The 24,407-nt window shown below is 38.1% G+C and overlaps 1 protein-coding gene across 1 annotated transcript in view; it reads left to right on the top strand.

Moving 5' to 3' along the window:
* galnt18b (UDP-N-acetyl-alpha-D-galactosamine:polypeptide N-acetylgalactosaminyltransferase 18b) overlaps positions 1-23,625 on the top strand; it is a 69,228-nt gene extending 45,603 nt beyond the window's left edge. Inside the window, exons 7-11 of the mRNA XM_054615139.1 lie at positions 11,038-11,223; positions 13,967-14,104; positions 16,891-16,986; positions 19,769-19,933; positions 23,479-23,625. Coding sequence (XP_054471114.1) covers positions 11,038-11,223; positions 13,967-14,104; positions 16,891-16,986; positions 19,769-19,933; positions 23,479-23,625 — 732 coding nt within the window. The remainder of the gene's footprint in view (positions 1-11,037; positions 11,224-13,966; positions 14,105-16,890; positions 16,987-19,768; positions 19,934-23,478) is intronic.
* The last annotated feature ends 782 nt before the right edge of the window (positions 23,626-24,407 follow it).

Raw genomic sequence — 24,407 nt, forward strand, 5'->3', positions numbered from 1 at the left:
CACTATCAATTAAAAGAACAATATATATATACAAATATTTTTCTCTATCTTCTATATATATATATATATATATATATATTTTTTTTTTTTTTTTTTTTTTTTTTTTTTTCAAGGCTATGACACATGACTTTCTGCATGGATCACTGCAGCTCTGTCTCCTACAAATTACATTTATATGCATTTATTCTTCATTAGCGATTTATGTTCAAGGACAACGTTCAGAGCCGAGTGAGGGGCAGAAAAATAAAAAAGGATGGTGGATGGCCATGTAGATCATTTACCCTCAAAAAGGGCAGCCTAGCTTCATTTCCCATGTCAAATTAACAATCAGCATTGGGATATTTGGGGATCTAGAGGGTTAGTTGCAAATTTACAGAACAAAAGAACATGTCTTCTCACTTACTCCTAGAAGTACTGAGCCATGTTAATAGTTTTGGTTTAATTGGTCCTGGTTTTGAGATATCGGTCTCAGACACTGCCTCCACTCAAATACAATAGACATGAATGAAATTAGTTTTTTGTATTTAGTCCAACCCACAGTGCATCAGTTGCTATATCAGTCATTCAGTTTACCACCATATAAGACAAAGTAAAGCAGCAAATCTTCATATTTAAGAAACTAGAAAACCAGTGATTTCTTTTTTTTTTTTTGTTGCAATTTTGTGTTTGCAGGTTTTTGAACATCAGATGTAAAATATAACTGTTAGTGAGAGTAATGTGGACAGAAACAGTTCATATGTCTGCTGGTTTTGTGCTTTGTTGCACAGAGTGGTCTTGCAGGACATTAACAGTGTAGGAAGATGAAAGTTTGAATAGACTTAATGAATTGTCTGATGATTATTTTAGGTGGCTTGGACCAGTTTGCTGTTACTTAGTATTATTCAATCAGAATGTAAAATTGTCAGCACATGATTGGAAATGACTCGGAAAAAGATGTTGTCAAGTTACATCACCTGTGTAACTCTGTACATCCTATCTGTGTGTTTTTCCGGAAGCTAAAGGAGAGCACTAGAAACCTATTGTGTCTTTCTTCCTCTACAAGTTGTTTTAGGATTGCCTGTAACTGGTTCTGTTGGGAGGATGGGAAATGTACTCCTCCTTTTCAGACAGCAGACAGAGCGGGTTGATAAACTTACAGTGGAAACTCCACGGCAATTGTCTGCAATGCTACAATGAGCTCTGGGCAGCAAAAGAGGAAGCTCAGCTTTACCTTAAAGTAAGTCTGTGCTTTGATGTGAAGGGTTTTGTCATCAAAAAATACTGAGGAAATGTGAAATAAATGTAGTGGGAAGTATTAGGGTGTTTTTTAAAGCCAGTTAGGGTTTCTGGGGGGACAGGAGAGGCGGTGCAGGGAAGTGAAAGCAGAGAGATACAGTTCAGATTCACAGACAGGTATGAAATGAAAAATGAAAATTCCTAAAACAGCATAAATCACAGGAATATATGGTGCAAAAAGTTCCTGAGGTGCTTCTCATCCTGTCAGGAGGCTGCAGAAATTTGTCTTTCTTTTTCTGTTGAGTTTCTTTTCAAGTTTGACAATTATCATCAACAAAGTGGGAAACAATTCAACATGAGGATGCTTTTAACATCATTGCTATACATGTTTCTTACTAAAATTATCAAAGGAAGTTTTGGTCATATATTAATAGAATTCTTATACTCCAGTTTGAAAGCCATGTTTCATTAGATTTCTGTATTTAATGTCTATTTTACACTGTCTCATCCCAAAGATACTGACTTGGTTTTAGATGTAATAACTGAGCAGACTGTTAGAAAAAACTGAACCTCTTCTTTGTCTTTTTCTTTGTGGTATCCTGCTAAAAAAAATAGAAAGAAAGAATGATGCTGTGCTTCTATCATATCCTTACATCTAGTGGTATTCAAATGTCAGTCAGATTTTATTAAGGGCCACGATGTTTATTATGAAAATGCAACCTACCTCATCATATTCCCACATCTAGCTTGCAGTGATGACTCATGGCATGACTGATGCAGGAACTCGTGGTTCTCAAGATATCAGTACGCCCAGCTTCATACGAGACCATATCCCCTTTTTTCAATCCTCTGGTGTCGAGTTTGCTCACCAGCCTTCAGACGTAACATCTCTCAGAGAAGGACTGGAAACTAATATATATTGTACTTCTCTTACTATTAATTGTGTATAGGGACTGTAAAATACTTTTCAGGAATGCATTTGTGAGAGCAGCACTCAGTAGTAACAGATTATTAATGAAAGAATTTCAGGTACTGAGCAGATTATAATTAGACAAAATTTTGGTAAATCACTGTAACTTGATAATGTAAGGGTTTATTTCTGTAACAAGGTTATAATGGGGTTTCTTTTTTATTAATGATAATGAGGGGGTAACAATTCAATAAGCTCCACTCCCCTTAGTTACTGTTGCTACACCTGTCAACTTCTTTGATATCGCTGTGGGTTGGTTGTCAGTTTTCAGCTGACTTGTTGTAAAATGAAAACTACCGTTAGTAATGTACTTACTGACATCAGACTGAGGTTAAAGCTACATGTCTCAGATACAAAATCAGCATCCTCACCAGCTGATGATCCACATAGAAGACATGGAAATAAAGGAGCTGCATTGTTCTTGTATTGCCAGGTTGCTAGGTTGGTCTGGCATATTTTTTAAAAAGCGTAACAGAGCCACTAACATGAGCTTAAACTCCAGGACCGGCTCCACACTGTGGATGTGTTGGTTCTGAACCCCCACTGTCCAAAACGTAAACGTCCATCCTCACAATCATTACATGTAATTAGCTTATCATATGCTCACTTTTTCCTTGGAAGTAACACAAGGTTACTACTGTAGGTAGTAAGATAGTTAGCCGGGCATGCTAACATTTGTAGCTTACACACTCCATTTCTTACAATGTAATGAGCAATGTTTTGATGAGCAATAATGGCTCTTACCACTCAGCCCTATGCACACTACTTCAACATGTGGAGAATTCCAAAGCTTCACACACTTGCTGTGCCTAGTTACAGTTGCTAAGCTATGACATGGCAATAGTCTCTCCATAATAATCGAGCATAGGGATAATTGGGTAGCCTCACATTAGTGTAAAATGTGCAAATGCACCGTTCCTGTTGGAAATAGCCAGAGAAGCTTTGTGTTTAGCCAGTCTTACAATACTGGGGACATGCATGAGCGGCAGAGAAATGTGGTTTGAGACATTTTATGGATGCCTTGATCCTTTTTTTGGCCATGAAAATGTAGGAATCCATTGCAACTGACACGACTTAAAGCTGCTTCTGTTCTTTGTGAAGAAGAAAAAATAAACATGTTACAGCTGCCTTTCAAGCCTGTAGGGGGTAAGCGTTTGACGGTCTAAAGATAGATTTTGTGTAGACTACTTTAAAGCGTGAACCATACACAAACAAGGTTGCAAAAAGTTCATGAAATTATTAAGTATATTGACAATCTAACCATTAAGCTGGAGATTGTATTTTTTGTAATTTAAATGCTCATATTGCTGCACCATAAAACAGCATCATTACTATGCTTCATGTCCTCAAAAAATTTGCGAACTCCCATCAAAATCCACGTTAAGCCTCTAGACGCCCTGCTTGGTAACTGGCACCACTGTAGACAGAAAAATGAATAAAGCACTTCCACTTGCATTACTTTAACATTAAAGGTAGTTAGCTCTAGCTCTTATCAAAAGCAAATTATGATGAGTGCAGCAGTAAAACAAATTAGCTTAGGCTCAGACTGATGGTGCCCTGATAATAGATCTGAGCAAACACTGCTGTAATGTGAGACCTTCTTTGCAAGAAAAATAAATTAGAGGCAGAGCAGCGAGATCAGATTTAGACAGGAGCATATTTGCAGGAGGATGTGGCACAAAAGGGGGTGTGATACAAGTGGGAGCAGGCGACGTGAGGCATTTCTTGAGGAGATGAGCTGTTAAGTTTACAAGGGAAGGGAGTGGTTGTGCAGTCCTGACTGAGATTGTTCCGTCATTGTGGAGTCAGGGAGACTGGGTGGAGTGAGGACCTGACTTTTAATAACACAAAGTAGACCAAAAGTGATGGATTGGTGATTGGATTTGTTTGTATCGCAGGGGGTTGAAGTATGATACTACTCCTAAATGATGTAGACCAAGTGTGAGAAGTTTTAGCATTTTAACTTTTTGACAGCATGAAGGTGAAATCTCTCATGCAAGATCGTGCCACCATCTTGGAGTAAAGTGTTGTGTGGTTTTTGTTGCAGTTGCTGGTGAGCCGTGCTTTCCGCTTCATCAGCACAGAAATTGTATGAGTCATGCATGCAAATTAGCTGGTGGGTTGCAAGGGGAGTGCACTATTAGAAATATCCCAATGTATAAAATTGTTACATTTTGAATGGAATAACAATGCAGCCCTCCGTAGTAATGTAAGAGTTCTGCTGTATGTTGATAGTAATGACCCATTTCTTGTGATTCATTTGGAGAATAGGCAGCAGACAATTAGTGGTTAACTGCAGGGGGCATCACAGGCAATAATTCTGAGGCATTTGTTTCATTGTCTGATAGGAAAGTTGACACTGAATGAAGAATGAAGGCAGAATTATTTTAGGGGGCCAATGTTGCATTCAAGATTGAATTGACTGTGGCTTTTAGAAAGTGATGGAACAATTGTTCCCATGTTTCACTGCGCTCTTTTCAGCTTCAACAAATCATCATGTGTTTATTCGGGTTCGGAGGAGTAAGACTGGAATAGATTATTTACGAATTTTCTTTACAAGCTGACAGCTTCGCTCCAAGAATGGCAATGTGAGTTGGTCAACCATTTTGGTCAAGACTTAAATATCCCATGGTGCAAATCCTCAGAAGCTTAAACAAACAATATTTTGGACCTTTTTACTTTACAAATGAATAATATTGTTAGTCAATTATCAATAAGTTGCGGTCAATATTCTGTCAATTGACTAATCAGTTAAATAAAGTCCTCGGCATCAATTACTGTTGCAACCAGGGTTTGGACCAGGAACTATTTTATTGATCAGTGTGCTGATATGTATGTTAGCTTAGCTGGACTTGAGGTGTCTTTGTTGTAATTGCTGTAACATCAATTTTAACTGTGTTAAAATGATGTTATTGATCTTCCTTTGGAAACGGCATACGAACAAGAATATTATCAGTCAGTAATCTGGAGTTTCAGTGTCACCACCAGGACACCACGGCAGCTGCCACAACTAACCAAATTCGATTGAATTTAAAGACCACACAAGCCTTTAATTCTGTATTACTTACAGCATATCGGCCCAGATGAGATGACAAGCTCAATTATTTGTCCATCTTAAAATTTGGAAAATGAATTAAACATGATGGTCCTCATCTAGCTTCACAGTCTGGGTTTTGGTATTGATGGATTTTAATCAATGGCCTCCCAGAGAAGTCTCACAGTTGAAATACTGCACATGTTCAGCCTTGTCCTGCTGCCTGTTAACAAGGTGTATGCGTGTAAATCCATAGTGTGTTGGATCATTATGTACATAGTGCTCAGCTAATTACTAGCTGTGTATTCTGAATGTGGTACCTCCAGCAGGGTCAGGGTTTGCTGTTGCAAAAGAAACTGAAAAACACCTTTTTTTAAGTTTCTCTTGAATAACTATCAGTGACAAAACACCAACAGGTTATGGCCACATCTGCTTGACTGCCCGTTCAGTGGCCACAGAAAGTGTTACTGTACCAATCTGAATCTACATGTCACAACATCCTTAATGATGCTCATCTGCACCAAACATTGTATATGTTCTTTGGCAGCAGGTTCTTTGATGGAAATTACACTTTTTACTTAAACACGAAGGATGTCAGCTACATGAGTTGGTCCTCACAGAGCAGCTCAGCCAGATGATTTGAACCTTTATTCATACTGAAACTCCGGGTGCCTGGACTAATGTTGAGCTCAGCACATTCAAGTGGTTTCTGAGGATCCATAGACTCTGGTAGTGACATCTCCTTTGATGACACCATACAAATGAGAGCATGTAAACAGAGGAGCACATCTTCATTGCTTCTGCTGAGTCTTTGAATTGCTTTGCGATACCATTTAAATTCTTCAGATACTAATCAGCAGTATTGTGCGGCTTAATTCATTTCCTAATTCATTTTCCTTCAAGCTTTGATTCTCAAATAGTTCTCTACAAAGTATTTGTACCTCAGAATTTCACATCCTTTCTGATGCACAAATGCGAATCAAAAGATGACAAAATATATTGAAATGTTATTAACTGATATGGGCAATTAAGGCTGTTAAAGAATACATAAAATAATTACATTAAAAACCACATCCAACACATCTAATGCTTGATTACATGCTGTTTTGAAATGTGTGGTGGACATATGGAAACACAATTGTAAAAATGAATAACATGAAAAGGGCAACTGCACCTTTTTCCACGTTTTTGTTGCATTTAGTATACAAAGACTTGAGTGATCTGAGACCTATAAACATCATATGATGCTGCAAAAACAATACAGAAAGTGTTATTGCATGCACACAAAATATATTTACTAAATTTCCATTTAGTCGTATTGAGAGAGTCTTTTATTGTCACCATTGGATGGATGAATCACATTCAGGAAAAGCTTGCAGAGATCCCTGCACCAGGGTCTGGAGCCTCCCAGAGGTCTTCATTATATGAGGTGTTAGTGCCACTGGCTTTTAGTCATCAAGGGCTCGGGCACTGGGACATTAACGTTGCACCACAGGGGACTCCTTCCTCACAGTCAAGGATACAGTAGGCTGCAGAGGTGATGATAAAGGGGCTCTGCTTGTTGGCCAAAACGTGCTTTAAGCCGCCTATAAGTGATGCCATTGTGGCCCACTACACTGAGATCCTCCTAAATGCTCTGAAACCTCTGACTTTTTTCTGAGTCTGAGAGTGGAACCAGAACTAGACAATGGAAAAGAATGAGGGTTTTTTAGAATACAGAAAAAAAATCAAGTTAAGTCAGTAGTAAAATTTTCTTTTAACTTTTCATTAGATTCAAGTTCAGTGGCTGCAAAAGTAATTTTCTTTCTTTCAAAAGTAAACTTCTTCGGACTTCCGGTTAGAGGATGTAGTGAGTTGACGCACGTGGAGAGGCTCCCGACCAATTTAAGACCTCCTTTGTGTTTAACTTTTGCCGCACAGCAAGTTGTCAAACGTGCTACGAACTCATCTGGTTAAAGAAATGACACCGAAAAAAAATAAGCAAGGAGGATTACAAACTTACACAACTCGGGCTACTTCGCTATCTGGAAAGCTAGCTAACATGGCGGCGGGCTCCGACTCATCCTCAGGTGAGACAAGTCACCCAGCCCTCGAAGGTGGAAGCGAGCCCGTCACAATACAACAACTGGCCTCGCTGCTGGAAAACCACTGTACTAGTATGAAAGAAGACATGACAATGCTTATACAGGCCTCATCTCAATCACTACAGGCCTCTAGAACGAGGATCCACCAAGTCCAGGTCCTTTATTGTGTGCTTTCACAACTACTCGGATAAAGAAAAAATACTACGGTGGGCCACGAAACACGAATTAAAGTACCATAATGTGACTTTGAGAGTTTACCAGGACATGAGTGTGACCCTTGCCAGAAAGAGAGCGGCTTTTAATGACATTAAACAGAAACTGTACAGAAAAGGGGTCCGCTTCGGACTGTTACACCCGGCCCGCCTGCGCGTCACCTTTGAAGGAGAATCCGTCTACTTCGACACCCCCGAAGAAGCAAAAGCCTTCTACGACCGACGGATAACCGGTTAAAGAAGTCACGGCATCAAAAGATGGTCCCAGAAGCAGGCGCACATAGGCCTGCATGTATGTACACTACTCATTCCGTGATAAGTGGACGGTTTTTCTTTTTGTCTGTTTGCTTTTATGGATCAGGTTGGATGTATTGATCCCTGGAGGTTTAAGAACCCTACTGATAAGATTTTTTTTTCTATTCACATACCCACCAGACCTACTCTCGAATAGATTATTTTTTTATCGATAAAACTCTCCTTCCTTCAGTGGCTAACACAGAATACTCTGCAATAGTATAATCTGACCATGCCCCAGTCATTTTAGATCTATCATTTAATCTTTTACAAAAACCCCGTCCCCTATGGAGGTTTGATTCCCTTCTGCTTGGGGATAAAAACTTTTGTGATCTGATAAATAGAGTTATTGATGAGTTTCTTATAAATAACCAAAAAGATAATGTATCCCCTTCTCTTCTTTGGGAGACTCTTAAAGTTGTCATTAGGGGGGAAATTATAGCTTTTTCCTCTTTGGAAAATAAATTACGTAGGAAGAAACAAGATCAACTCATTAAATCAATCAGAGATTTAGATTTGCAAAACTCAACGATACCGTCTCCTGAACTTCAAAAACAAAGATTAAATCTGCAAAAGGAGTATGACTTACTGTCGACAGGTAAAATTGAAAAACAACTATTACGAACTTGTGGTCTTCACTATGAACATGGTGAGAAAGCAGGAAGGTTACTAGCTCATCAACTTAAAGTTAAATCTACCTCTCAGCAAATATCACAAATTAAAAACATCTCGAATGATGTGACAGTAATTCCATCCGAAATTAATAATATCTTCAAAGACTATTACTCTAACTTATATCAATCAGAAAACCCGCCAAACAACACAGACATGGAAAAGTTCCTTGAGGGCCTTATATTCCCAAATATTGATAACGACCAAGAAAAGAAACTAGACCAACCATTGAGTATGGGTGAGGTACTGGGATCAATTAAAGCTATACAAAGCGGCAGAGCACATGGGGCCAGACGGCTTCCCCATTGAATTTTTCAAGACATTTTCAGATAAACTATTCCCACTCTTGCTTAATATGTTTAATGACTCGCTATCCAGAGGTACTCTGCCACAAACCCTGACAAATGCATCAATTACTCTATTGTTAAAACCTGGAAAAGATGCAAATGAATGTGGATCTTATAGACCTATATCTCTTCTAAATGCAGATTATAACATTTTGGCGAAGGTCCTAGCTGTGCGTCTTGAAACAATTTAGCAATAAGGACTCCAGAAATACAACTGCCGTTTTGTTTATGTAACTCTGAATTCAAATATCTGGGCATTTATATCACTCGAAAATTCGAAAACTTGTATCATAGGAACTTCTCTCCATTAATCAATAAGATGAAGACAGACTTTGATAGATGGAAAACCATATGTATTTCACTCACAGGCAGAGTTAATTCTGTTAAGATGTGTGTTTTGCCACGCTTCTTATATTTGTTTCAATGTCTGCCTGTGTTCTTGCCTAAGCTCTTTTTTACTATCTTAGATAAGCATATTACAGAATTTTTATGGACTGATAAGCAACCAAGGATAAGTAAAGTGATGCTACAAAGACACCAATCTCAAGGTGGACTCTCTTCCTAATTTCAGATATTACTACTGGGCAGCAAATATACAGAAAATAATATACTGGATCAAGCATCCTCAAGTAAGCTGGTATCTAAATGAAGCTAAATCGTGTACATCTTCCTCTCTTCTAGCATTGGTAACCTCTAGACTACCCTTCTCCCCAAGAAAATAGTTCCAACCCTATAGTAATTGCAACATTGAACATTCTGGCACAATTCCGTAAAAAATTTGGCTTCACAGAATTGTCCACTCTAACTCCTATTCATGAGAATCACCTCTTCCCCCCACCCAGACTAAACTGTGCATTCTCTCTATGGCTTAAAAATGGCATTTCCAACATTGGTCAATTATACATCAATGGGGTGTTTGGAAGCTCCGGAGATATATTTGAAAGATACAATATCCCTCAATCCCATTTTTTTCGCTATTTCCAAGTGCGCCATTTTACCAAATCTTACAACTCCAATTTTCCTAATTCACCTCTAAATTCTGAACACCCAACCAAAGGTAAAAGGATTTATATCCCAAATATATCAAATCCTCAACTCAATTACTGAGACTAACATTGGTAAAATCAAAGCGGATTGGGAAAAAGAACTTGGCACGAGCATATCAGATTCATTTTGGAACCAGGCCCTTATAAGGGTCAATAAAAGCTCATCGTGTGCACAGTTAAACTTACTACAACTCAAGGTACTGCATCGCCTGCACTACTCTAACTCCAAACTTTCGAAAATGTACTCTAATGTGGTAGATAGCTGCAACAGATGCCATAATTCACCAGCAGATCTTACTCACATGTTTTGGAGCTGTCCACAACTCACAACTTACTGGGACAAAATATTCAAAGTCTTATCAGACTCCCTCAGTCTTAATCTCCTACCCAGCGCCTGGATGTGCATCTTTGGTGTTCAGGGCGACGGAGATAAAACTTTAATAAATAAACACAAAAACATAATTGCTTTCTCAACCCTTTTGGCACGAAGAAGAATCTTAATGGATTGGAAGTCTCATCATTCCCCAAATTGTTCTATGTGGTTGAAGGATTTGGTGTTCTTTTTACAATTGGAGAAAATTAAATTCTCGCTGCGGGGTCATCCTGAGACATTCAAATCCACTTGGGGTCCGATCATACAATACTTTGACAAATTGAAGACTCTCTCTTTAGATTCATAACCTTTTCCGTTTCCCTTGGACTCTCCTTTTCCATTTTGTCTTTTTCATATTTTAATTATTATTATTGGTATCATTTTAATTTTATTTTAAATTTTTTACTCATAACTTAGTCTCTGTTTTTCTTCATTTACCATCCTGTAATTTGTTAACTTTGCCTGGACTCCTTGAGTTATTAATATTGTAGTGTACTGTCTGTATCGAGGTAGTGTGATCTGTGGTGGTAGTGTGAAAATTTTTAAAAAACATGTACATTGTATTATTGCATTCTTTGTGCTTCTGAGAATAAAAACAATATAAAAAAAAAAAAAAAAACTTCTTCAAATATTATTTCAGTGCTCCTTATTTCTAGTTAGAATGAACATCAGGTGCAAAAGTATGTCGTCGCAACATCTGTGCAGCCTTTGGTGGTTTCCTAAAGCAGATTTATTGCTAATAGATGAATAACAAATACCTTTTCTTTGTATTTGTAATGTATAAAACCAGGTGTGGCAGTGTGGCGGCAGTGTTGAGGTCCTTCCTTGTGCTCGCATTGCCCACATAGAGCGTGCTCACAAACCCTACACAGAGGATCTGACGTCTCACGTGCGGCGAAACGCCCTCAGAGTTGCAGAAGTGTGGATGGATGAGTTTAAAAGCCATGTCTACATGGCCTGGAATATTCCCATGGAGGTGAGTTAATCATTATGTATTTCTAACTAGTGCAAGTCACGGATCATATGTATTACATTTGGTGAGTTCCACATTGTTCCAGATTGTTTTCACAATGCAGGTGATTACATTTGTCTATTCGTCTACAATACAAAGGTGTCATTATCATAGTTTTTTTTAAATTAAAAATATGTGACTGTATTTGTGTTATTTTTAACAGCAACGTAGTCAATAATACAAAGAAAGCATTTGCAGTAAAATCACTCAGCAGTTGAACTTTTATTTCATCAAGTTGTTCCTCTAGGAAAGGGTGATTTTTAGTGGTCAAAACCGAAACCACATGACTTAAACTGTGTAAGTGAAGAGGAAAAAATGTACCCTCAAATGCTGAATGTTTATTTGCAAAGCAGAAATCCATCTTTAGCCTTATCATGAAATTCTTTCAGCTTCACATTTTATAGTCAGCTGAGGTGAAATCATGTATGATGAACTGCATTAAATCTTAAACATGATCCTCAGTATGTACATGTGTCCCATTTTTCAAATGTCAGAAGTCAGCCATAAACTAGCTGCAGGCTGAATTGACAGAAGGCAGAGTAGTTTTCTATGTCACCTAGACACAGGATTTAGTTTTGCTACCTTTTGCATGATTATCCAAAAGTAGCTTTCACACAGAAGTCCAACACAGATGTTAAAAAATGATGCACAAACACACAAATATGAATACAGTTGATAAATATATGGCACCAACAGGCAGCTCCATTCTGCAGCCGCCTAATCTAAATGTCAGGGGGTTGAGTGTCATCTATTATCAGCTGCTCTCCTGCCATCACAGATGTTAAGTTGAATCAGGCCCCTGACACCTCCAGAAGGCTCTGATGAAATTATTTCTTGTTACTTAGAGAATGGCCTAAATTAAATACGTGCCACAGAATAAATAAATATGTAATGTGATTCAATAAAATGTTCTAAATGGAGACATTAGTAGATAGAAAATATACAAAGGACGACAGTAAAATTTTAAAAGATGAATTAAAAGATCTGGTTTACAGCTGCAACTTGGGAGCAAATTGATAAATAAAACAGAGAGAAAAAAGAAGATTTACATAATAAATTTTATTCAATTATGTATTTCTTCATTACTTAAAATCTCATTATTCAAGGCTTTGTGTTAGTTGAGATGTGGAATAAAGACATCTGCAGTGTCAAAAAATAAAGTACAAAATGTCTCACAGTTTGTCTAACGTTTTGTCAAAACGTACATGCTGCACACTGCCTTGGGTTGTTACGGTTGTATTAGTGTTATACTATATCTGTTTTCTGTGAGACAGATTTTCATTTGATCTTGAACTGGATTCAGTAAATTAAAGTAAATAACCGTTCTATGTCGTCTTACGTTAAATGTAACATCCCTCAAAGGCTAAGTCAAATGTTTGCTCACTGAAGCTTTTTTTCTTCTCCTGCATAATCTGTTTGAATATGTAAATCCACGTTATGAATAGATGAACATCTGCAGGCAATTCATTCAGTCAATAATGAGGCGTTTAACAGAGTCTGTACTCAAGAAGCACGAAATTTAGCCCCAGCTTTAGCCCCCTGAATTAACTACACTGCTAAACTGTCAATGTTAATTTACCTCTGAGAGTGTAAAATAAACACCGTGCTCATATGAAGTCCATCTGAATACAAATTTTTCTGAGTACCAGAAAGCCAAATCAGCAACACTAGCACCCACTTTAGCTTTTGAGGTTCTAAAGAGGCTTCAGTGATGTTGATGATGATTCAGCGTTCAACATGGGGCAGATGGTAACATACATTGTTGAAACAAGTACTCAGATCCTTAACTTAGGTCAAAATACCCACTTTAAAAATTCTGCATTGCATTTCCTACTCAAGAAGAAGTACATTAGGAGCTAAATGTACTTGAAGTATCAAAAGCACAATTACTCATTCTGCATAAAATGTGCCCCTCTGACTGATACTGTATATTATGTATGATGGTAGTAAAGTACTCTGGTGCATTTATGTGTAAGAAGCATTTTAATGTTGTTGCTTAACTTACAATTATGTAGTTTCATAGAAATAGAATGAGAGTATAAGGGACATTGAACTGCTTGCCATGGTCATTTGACTAGTTAAAAAAGGCAATTGTTGTCAATGGTTATGCTGACAACAAATGTCAGCGGGCCATAAAGTGTGTTACACTCACTAGTTTGAGATCTCCCTTCTGGCCTGCCTGTCCACACTAAGCCAGCTTTATTCTTTTGTCTGTCTCTTGATGATGCTCATCATGTAGCCTGGGCCTACAATCACATTCACATTTATCAATATCTGTGTGTCCTGGTGTGTTAGAAATTCCTCTCTAGCAGGAGGTAGTGCACAAAAGATGCCTCTCCTTGCTTCATACTACTCTCCTGCATTTATGGTCCTCGTTGAGTCCGTGACTTGCCATGTATTGTATTCTATAAGATTATATGCATATATGTACAATCCTAATCTGAAATGTAACCAGTAACTATTGTCATCAGATATATGCAGTGAAGTGAAAAGTGCAACATTTGGCAGCAGGAATAGTTCAGTAAGCTTTTTCTTAAGTGAGAACAGGAAATAATCAAAACCTTACAGAAGCTATTCAAATCCACAACAAATGGCTGCACAAATTGCTTCTCCACTAGCTACAGTTAATCAATTGTATGCTTTGTGTGCATCTTTGTGTGTCTTTTTGTGTGTGTCTGTGTGTGCATGGCTGTTTGCTTGAACCCAGGACCCGGGCATTGATATTGGCGATATCTCTGAGAGGAAGGCTCTGAGGAAGAGGCTGCAGTGTAAAACTTTCCGATGGTACCTGGTCAACATCTACCCTGAGATGAGGATGTACAGTGACACCATCGCATATGGAGTAGTAAGCCGCCTGCCTCTTCATCCCAAATGCAATCCAGCGTCTGCAAAAGCCAAAACAAGTCTAAACCGTGCCTGAGCAAATAGTTTTAATCCCTTGTGTTGGGATCCGGATGGCTGCTGTCAGGAGCACAAACAGTTCACACAAAGAGGAGGTTTGCTGCAGCAACTTTCGCTCTCTCCTTCTCAATTCAGAAGTTACAGAGGAATCATTTTCTGGTTGATAACTGTAATGAAATTGGACACATATAGATACATTTAAATATAGATGTAGTATTTCCCACTTGAGGGCTTTGCAGCGGAATTTTTTTAGCGAGACGCCAGAAAAAAAGTGTCAGCCAATGGGGCTGGCAGTGTTTCTGTTTGCCCATTCCTAGTTGTTCTCAAACAGCTGTATTTCCACGGTCCTCCCAACTCGGATTCACTGTGGTGAACCCTAATACACAGTGACACACAGACCACAGTGTTATGGCATCGCTTTCTATGTTGTATTGATGATTTATTTTATTACAAACTGACAAATGGTTCATGGATATAGCAATGAAATAGGCCGGCCTCATTACATTCATTTCTTCGAGTAAGTTGACCTCATTATTCTACATTTGCAACAAGCATTTGATGGATTAGTCAGCCATGGTGGTTTGAAGAGTTGTTACATGCCAAGCCACTTGCATGAATAATTTCTTTTTTTTTTTACTTTTTGACATTTCCAAAGAATGTTTTGAGGTCTAATTTATTCATTTCTCTGTTCACCTCCTCCTGGTCTTAAACTGTGGGTGAAGGGAGGTGCAGGTGGACGCCAACTGTCTTCTACAGCTCTGTATGGCTCCGTATTCGCTGAGCCATGCCCACATAGAGCAGGACAACAAAATCTGAAGGATATTACGTCTCATTCAGACACACAACACATTACAAAAGCTAAAGACGCTCTAAATGCCATTCTACATTAAGTTAATTTTGTCCCCACAGGTGTCACTGTTGCATATTTACTATATTTCCACTGGTAGATCTAAGCTGCCTGTGGATTTACTGATTATCAGATAGAAGTAGACATCTCCTGAGCCAATGGGGAGCTGAATATTCCCCTTGCTGTGTTCTTCTGATCTCACATATTTACCTAATTCACTCCCCACGCAAAACCACTATCCCTGGAGCTCCCTGCGGAGCAGTTTGTATCTCACAATCAGGCGGACCTTTGTCATGATGCGCATGAATAACCCTCTGAGCTCAAAGTCTGAGTCATGTTCATCAAGCGTAACGCTTCTGATTTACATTTTTATAAAGCGAAAATGAATTTAAGAGGATTCAGTGTATGATTCACGTTTTAGGTTTCAACCCACTCAGGCTTCTTGAGTATTTTCTCAAAATAGCCTTAAATATTTATATTCTCTTTATGTGAATCTCAGAGAATATACCAGGCTCATGCTGGTATTAGATGATCATTCTTCTTTTTGCTCTTTTGTTTTAAAACACCTTTCCAAACTCACACAACTATTTGGATAAACCTTCATATCAACAGCGAGCACCGCAGCAGGCAGTGCTTAATGTTTGGATAATAGTTTCCCCTGTAGAGGAGATAATGTACTGCAGAGTTGAAGAGAGCAGGTGGTAGATGCTGCTTCCTCACTCTCACTGTGTTTTGGCAGTATCATTTTATCTGTGAACTGGACACCACACAGGAATTATCTGTTACCATTATTCATAGTCTAGTATGCAACGTTTTATTCACCTTACAAAACATTTCCAGCTATTTTTTCTTCATCATGATGGTGTTTAAGGTTGTTTTCAGTTTCCTTATTAAATATACAGTCATGTAACTTAAAGATCACCATCAATACTAAGCATACAAGACATTTTCAATTTTTTGTATATAAAATACTGCATAAACTTGACAAAACATTACAAGATAAATATAGATGACCATGAATACAAAAATGTATAATAATACAGATATCTTTTTAAATAATCTTAATCTTAATCGTAAACTTGGATCTTAACACATCAATGGGTAAAAAGGTTGAACATCTATTTTTCTATTCAAAGGAACACATTCTGTATTCTTTAAACCTCACTAACTTTTCTCACAGCATACAGTATAAACCCAGAATCTCTTTAATGTCAAAGAATTTAGGGATAACTTACTAATTTAACAGTCTTAAAGCCCCTGAAAATCTTTCCTCTTGATTCTTAAAGCATTATATATTCATGAATAAATAAGTAGCAAAAAATATATATACACGCTATTATTAAGTAAGAGTTCAAGAATCAAAAGGTCAGCTAAACTGTTTCGTCAGAACTGTGTGGGTGTGTCTATCTTTTGAGGTAACCCAACTATCACAACTTTAGCAGGAATCATTGTGTTCACGTAAGATCTCATAATTCATAGTTAGAAGCTGATTGAGAAAAAAAAGGTTTTCTGGGCCTTTAACACGTCCAAAATGTCTAATTTGTTCACAATAAATCCTGTTTTTGAGAGCAGTTACAATCCAGTAGAAACAGAATCCTTTGACAGAGGTCCTCCTGATGTTTGAATAAAGTCTGCAGGAGAAGAGTCGTGCAACATTTTTCAATTGTGATGGACTTGAATTGAGGCTTTCACTGTTGCATTCTCAAAGTTAGAAACCATTATTCATAGTAGCAATACTGACCTCATTATGAACAATGTCTGGGTTAGTTTGTGCATGCAAACACTATCATATCATTCATTTTACCCCTAGAAAACCCATATATTTTGTTTCTTTGTTTATTTATCTGTGTTTGTGACTGTATGTGTTTTTCTTTGTCTGCCAGCTGAAAAACTCTCTGAAGAATGATCTGTGTCTGGACCAGGGGCCCGACAATGACAATGTCCCCATCCTGTACCTCTGTCACGGGATGACACCTCAGGTTGGAGCCCTCCATCTCTGCACCACTGTTTTATGCAGCGTGCAGCATAATGATTTAATATAGCACCTCTATATTTTATTTCCATCTCAGGATTTTCTTACTCAATAAAACCTGTTTCAATGTGAAGAAAAACAACTTCCCTCTGCTTTCAGATTGGATCAAACTCAGTAGCTTTACCTCATAAATACTGGATCAGGTTTTCTATTTTGACCTTTACAGAAACGCTCCTATGTTTTTAAATACATATTAAACTCCATTTTTCATACACCTCCATTCAGGGCTGACATGTCCTAACTGAGTCCAGCTCAGAGTAAAATGTCACGTTATTGACAAAACACAATGTAAAATCCTGTTGTTGTTTTTTTGATTAAGTTAGATTGTTCTTGAACATTTGTCATCGTCTCCAGCTTTCTTACACACAGTCTGATAGACTTCAGGATCATTTCAACCTCTTGCTTCTGATTTTCTTCAGTCAATATCTTGAAAACCGTATCTCTGGACTACTTGCTCAGGACATTTCCCAGCCCAAATAATAGGCAGTTAGTTTCTCCAAATGTTAGCAGAGCTTTATTATCATTTACTTTCTCCAGCGTCTTCCAGCTCCAATCGATTCCCCCATCCCATTATGTCTGAGAAGATTGTTTTCAGAGAATGTTTAACCTTGCCGTAACACTTGTAAACTTGTTTTATAGAGTGAGGCTTGATCTTACATTATCCCTCTTAATTGAAATTAATCTATCAGAAGTTTCACACTCATTACGTCTGGTATTGATATTTTCACCACAGTGCAAATTAAAACTGATTCAGGAGAAATCTGTATAATCTTGTGGAATCTCAGTTACACTTTTTCCTTTAAAAACTCAACTTCTACAGTCCTTTAGGAGACCTAAATAACTTTAAAACTTGCTAATTATAAATCTGCTATATGCTATAAATCTCTCATAAATCCAGGCATTTCAAACAAAGGATTGGAGTAGCACCAGCGTTCCTAATGAGATTAGGGATCTCCTCTGCAAGACAAATCTAGTCTGCTCTATTTTTATGTTTCAGTTTTGTATCATGGAGAGGAATTAGACCCTGGATTGCCTCTAAAATTACACATATCCTTAGAAAATGTTTGCTGTAGTGAGTCAAAATGTCACTGTGTTGCTTTGTGAGAGTTGTATCATTGTATCAGAGGTAGTGCTGTACATGCAGTACATCAACGTGCTGAAAGAAAATTGCACAGCGACACATGAAAGGAAAGCGGATTCCAAAGCTTACAATCCAACATGTGACTGACTTTACAAGAGAACGTTGTCAGCAAACATACAGTACAGCACCTCAGCTCAAGCGTTAATAAAATATACCAACTTAAGCACAGCAACAATAAAAAGCACAGCCACACACGGCCTGGCAGTCTGCGCTGCTCCCAATATGAGCAGCACAAATAAAAAAATCCCACTCGTCAGACTGTTTAACGTCTGGTGTGAAGGAGGCAGGAGGCTGTTTGGCTGATATGAGATAAGACTAAGAGAAGGATAAGAATGAAAGTCATACAAGCAGCAATATAAGCAAACATGACCCAGATTTTTTTTCTCGTTTCAATAAAAGAAAATATCTTGGGGTGCTCTGACGGCTAATGAAGGTGCTGAGTCAGAGACAAGCTTATGAAATGTATAGACTTCTACAGACAAAGTCCCTGCTTAATCATCTGCTCTGATATGAATCTAACTCCTTCATACTCTTCTTACGCCGCTTTATCATTTTAATTCTGCATACCAGTTCATGTGGCCTCCCTTTATTATAATTGTTATTTATTTGTTCTATTAAGATGCTGGTAGCAGAAGAACTATTCGGATACTTTATTGAAGTAAAAATACACCAATGTAAAAAAACATTATATGAAATATTGGCGTGACTTAAATAAAAACTGTTTGAGAAGTGTGAAGGGGAAGTACATTTTGCTGCTAACAAATCACAGACATCTGAAGGTCCTCAACCAGATGTTGGTTTTCTTTAATGGGTTCAGGAGCCAAACTGGTTGTAAGACACTGGCTTACCCTCATAAGATATTTCTATGTAAAATAGTAAATATACTTGTTAAGATATAGGGTTTACTTAGTAGAAGTCTTTCAAAATTACTGAATTGCAGCACTGGAGCAGATTCAGTTTACTTTCCACCTCTGTGATGCACAAATTAGCAATTTCATCTCATCAAATTTAAATCATCTCATGCAGTCCATCCTTGTTTTTTCACGACCTCTAGTTTGTCACTCTGCGTGCACTACATCCAACTAAAGCCAGCGTTACGCCAACAGATTCTGAGCACCGCTCTGTCTGTCCGTAAATACAATTCACAGCTTCCCTTTCTCATGCTCATACTGCAAAGCCCCCCCCCCCCATTTTTGAATACAGAAAATTCTTATCCTGCTATATTCCTGAACATTATTTTGAGTTTTTGTCGGCTAGATATGAGCAAGAGAGGAGCACAATTATTCTGGGTTTTTTTTTCACCATTACTGAATTAATAATGAGCCTCTTTGTGTGCTAACCCTCGTCTTTCCTTGTCCTCCATTCAATCAGGATAACTGTATAAATATGCATATTTAGTCTATGTTAATGTCTCTTTCCTACCCAAAGACAACCCAAGAGCAATCCTCATTTGCTGCATAGTTTATTTACCTGTATGGTCATATACAGCTCTGCAGGGACCATTATTGAAATGTCAACTGCAGCAGTCTGAGCCTAAAGTAAAGCACTTAGCAGTTTGTTTATAGCAGAATGTTGTGTTTCTCTGCAGAATGTGTACTACACCAGTGCTCAGGAGCTCCACATCGGGCTCCTCAGCCCAACCGTTGATGACGACGACAACAAGTGCCTGGTGGACGTGAACAGCAGACCGCGCCTCATCGAGTGCAACTATGCCTCGGCCAAACGCATGAAGCTTCACTGGCTCTTTACTCAGGTATCGACCCATGAACACACAGCTATCACATAGGGTCAGAAAACACAAGGTTAACATTCAGTTTTCTGTTTATACTCAGGCTCAGTTGAGGTAATTTGTTGGACGTGGCAGGAAAACCAACTGTGGAGGTAGCTTTTAATCATGCAAGTGGTTTAATTTGCGGTTTCTGTAACTCATTTAGACGGGAAGAGTCATTGAAACCTAACGATTGTCTTCCTTCATTAGCTGTGCTTGCAAAATGTGTTTTAACAGAACAAGCAACCACCTCAGAAAATGCCCCATGACAGCGGGTGAATTGGATTTACTGCATGCTTTGATTTGGGCTCAAAAGACCTCATATTGTTGTCTGCCACGCTGTCAGTGCAGTGTTAATTATAGATTTTCTTCGTCTTTCAGTCAAATGTGCATGAAATCCCAAATGTGCTTCATATTAGATGCTTGTTATAACCAGTACAATATTTGTTTGACATGTTGGACTGCAGCTACAAATCCATCTTTTTGGGTTTTACAGTATAATGGTGTGAAAGTGTGAGAAGGTTTTATATGCTTGATATCACATATCCTCACACTGAACTTTAAGTGGTTATTTTAGTTAACTTTGCATAATTTAGTACGCAGGATGGGGACATATCTGCAAAGCTGAGGAGTATCAAGTCTCTGAAATATGGCATAAATTATTGACATGTGCAAAGTGTCAAGCTCAAGCAGAAATAGATTTCCTGATGCAGCCATAGCGACTTTGGGGAACAGGGCACTATACAAATAAGAGAAAATGTTTTTAGTTTTTTGGTTTGTTTCTTGATTCAAATGTTGCACAAAACCAGATTCAGTGAAGATATTCTTAATATTTTCTAAGTGAAATCTGCTAAATTACTTCACTTCCTCCATCCACTGTAAAGACCTCTCTTTATCCAAGAAGATGTGGACTTGATTTGGGAATGAAACAAAATATGTGCTTGCATGTAAAGATTTGTCATATTGGTATTGCTGATTAGTATAGCAAGCACATGTTCAGTGGGTGGGACTGTATGGTCTGTCCTGCCTGTATGTTTTGAGGGTATGTGTGGGTGATTCATTTTATTTTTTCTCTAACAAATACAGATTGTTCTGCATATAGTATAGTAGTATGTAATTAAAACCCGAGCAAACCATAGAACCCTAAATCAAATAACAATCCTCCCACATGCTATATGCTCAACTATAAATTCATCAGCCAATTCCTGTCATATAGACTCCTATCAGTAACCGTGATCGTATTTTCAGGGATTCTGGGTTTTAGTTTGGCCTCGCTCCAGGCCTCTGAATCACCACCCACATCTTTGATTTGTTCAGACATTCAAATAGGTCTGGTGTTGTGTTAATGGACTGATGTTTCAGCAGGTTTGAGGAACAAACAATCGGCCAATCAGAGCTTTTTAGAAAGGATTAAGAATTGAGACGTCATCTCTCTGTGCAAGAGCCAAGGAATCGCTACATTCATAGATTGAAATAAACTGTTCTCAGCAAATTCTGCCGATGCTTCATTGTCTAAAATATGAAGACGACAGAACCGATATGTGATTGTCCTGGCCGACAAAGACATCAGCTAACGTGATTAAAATATTCAAGTAAGAGAAGAAGACACTGCTCCCCTGGTATCAGACTTAACTGAGGCACAGAGGCTAAAGACTATCAAAGCAAATTTAAAAAAGCATCCGCACACTCAAATCTGTGCAAAAATCTTAGACTGAGTTTAAGTGAAACAGAATGACAATTGACTCTAATTATAAGGCCCCATAACTCAATAGACCCCAAAAAACTCACCTCTAAATAGACCATTTGCTGCGGCCTGTTGGATGCTTCAGCCAAACCTAGCCTGTACAGTCACTCTGTATTTTAAATATAATGTTGCATAAGACAATAAGATGTTACCTAGTTTTGTCTGCTGTAGTATATATACTAGTATTTGTTATTATTACTGTTAGTTACTCAGTCCGTAACACCATCAGTGAAGAAACAGGCTGGTCAAAGCTTCAGTTATTCCTAAAGGTCGACAGTTTTTATACAGTTTTTATACAGTAAATACATTTAAATTGAAATTAAATTAAAGACAACAGAAAGAAAGAAATCTGCAAGCAGGTATGCTGAAGTATATGAAGCCTCCAGATAGCCCTCATAACCAAAGATGCGCGACCAAGAGTTTCAGGCCATTTCTAAATAGGGTTTAAACAGGTGGTTTGAGGTGTTTCTTTGTCAGCCTTGGCAGGCTCAGGCACTCTTTTGCATTGCACACTGCCAAGATCTGATCTAGCCTTGGAAAACGTGGCTGTGGAGCTTGTGTCTGCATCAAATTGTTATAATAATGTTTTTAAATTGTGTAAAACTATTTCCTAATTTCTGCTCTAAACTTTTTTTAGAGTAAAGGATTGAGTTTAAAGGTTCATTGTTGACCCTGCAAACAGCAATTAAACAAAATAATGTTAAAGTTGTTGTTCCCAAAGCTTTCAACCACAATGTGCAGCCTTCCTCATCAGATGAAGTTCAGCTCAGCTCAGTTGTCATGGAGATGGTTAGAATGTTGTGACATCATAGAATATAATAATTTAATAATCTTTGCAGTTCACGGCTGAAGCTGGTGTAACCTAGAGCGGGGGTCTGAAACAAATCTGGCTCTTGTATCTGATACCATTAAGTTAAAAGAATACCTTAATTGCCCCGTTCACTGCTTTTATGGGCTGGCTCAGGACTCCATTACCTATTGGTCCATAAACGCCCACTTTCAGCAGTTATTACCATCTGTTATCTATAAAATAAAATGTCTCTTGGACTTCGCAGACTGGCCAAACTCAGGCCAAAGAATAATTTGGTTCAGTCTGTACAACCTGTCCAACGTTTTTTTTCCTCCCACATCCCTCAGCATTTCTCACATAGTATTGGAAAAAGCGCTCTCCTCGTAGATCTCCTCACTGTATTGACTGTTGAAAGTCTCCTCTTCAGTCACTTGCCCTTGGTCTGCCTCAACACCGTAATGAGAAAATCCTGCCTCATTCATCGGGACATGCTGGAATATTTCAGCAGAGCTAATGTTCTCTCTCTGTGAAGACTCTGGCAACAGCTGATACATTATAGTTTGTAAATTATGTAAGACTTAAACAATATTGTAATGGCTTTGAAACTGAGGTTTTCATGTCCATCAATCTTTTGTTTCAAGTTCTCTTCCACCTCATCAACAAATCATTCTGTCAGTTTAGTTTTTGTGTCTGGTTTTCCTCTTTTCTTCGATGTAGTCTTTCAAAATCTTGGCCCTTGCTAGGAAGAACACTAATGACTACACTGGCAATTGCGATGTTGTTTTTGCCTTGAAACCTTGTTGATGCTATCTGGTGGGCTAAATGAGGATGGGAGTTTGATTCAGCCAAAACGCTCAGAGCTCAGGGCGCTTCAGCAGCACACATCCGCATCCATTCACAGCAGTGTGGGTTTAAAGGAGGAAAGTTATATTGTGCACAAAAATTGTTCTCTGGAGGCCCGCACAATTTTCACCAGCCTGCTTTTATCTTTTTCAGGGAGGATCCATTCAGAACAGGAAATCAAAGAGATGCCTAGAGCTTGTAGTGAGCAGCGACAATGAGTTTGGCTACCAACTGGCTCTGCAGAAATGCACTGGACAGAAATGGTTCATCACAAACGTGCTGTTTAGCAGCTCCTTATGAACGACTGCTGAAGGAAACACTGGATTGAATAGATGAAGTTGTTGCTTTTGTGAGTACATGTGTGTGAACGGATAAGAAGCACTGGCAGAAGAGCGGTGCATTGTCGAACATGATCCTTTTGAGCACCACGATGTCCTCTGATGAGCCGAGTCGACATCACATCGTAAATGTTAAACATTTTATTTTGCCTACAGGATCAGCCATAGTTGGCGGCTATTTTGCAGATTTGAAAAGGTAGTATATTAGGTATATTTTGTGGTAAATACAGTATAGTCAGATTTTCGTTGACTTAAAAGATGTAATGGGTCCAACATGTTTTTGTACTTTGTTCATAATTGCTACTGTGTAGCAAGTTTTCTGAACCTGTCCCTGCTGTAATTATTTTTGTTTAGTGTCTCAGGTTTGTAGGTTTATTATGCGATTCAGCTGTACAGTCGTGGAAAAATGTTGGAATAAATCTGAAAATGATTCTTTTCTACATGTAAATATTTGATTATTTGTAATATATAACAGTAAAATAACTGATGTAAACTGCTGAGTGTAAGTGTTTTTTTCTGTTTAAATCTTAACAAAAAGGTTTGCCCTATCATTAAAATTAAAAGGATTTGAATTTGTTATCAACCCCAAATAGATTTTTGATTGTCAAACATTTTTAAAGTGTAACCCTGGGAGTTCAATGCACTGCAACTTAAAAAAACCTATTCATAAACACAAAACTCAAGCAAATGTAAAAAAAAAACTCTGCACTAGTCTACAGCGTAACAGGATGAACTGCAAAGTCA

Source organism: Anoplopoma fimbria, chromosome 2, assembly GCF_027596085.1.
Source record: "Anoplopoma fimbria isolate UVic2021 breed Golden Eagle Sablefish chromosome 2, Afim_UVic_2022, whole genome shotgun sequence".
Classification (NCBI taxonomy): domain Eukaryota; kingdom Metazoa; phylum Chordata; class Actinopteri; order Perciformes; family Anoplopomatidae; genus Anoplopoma; species Anoplopoma fimbria.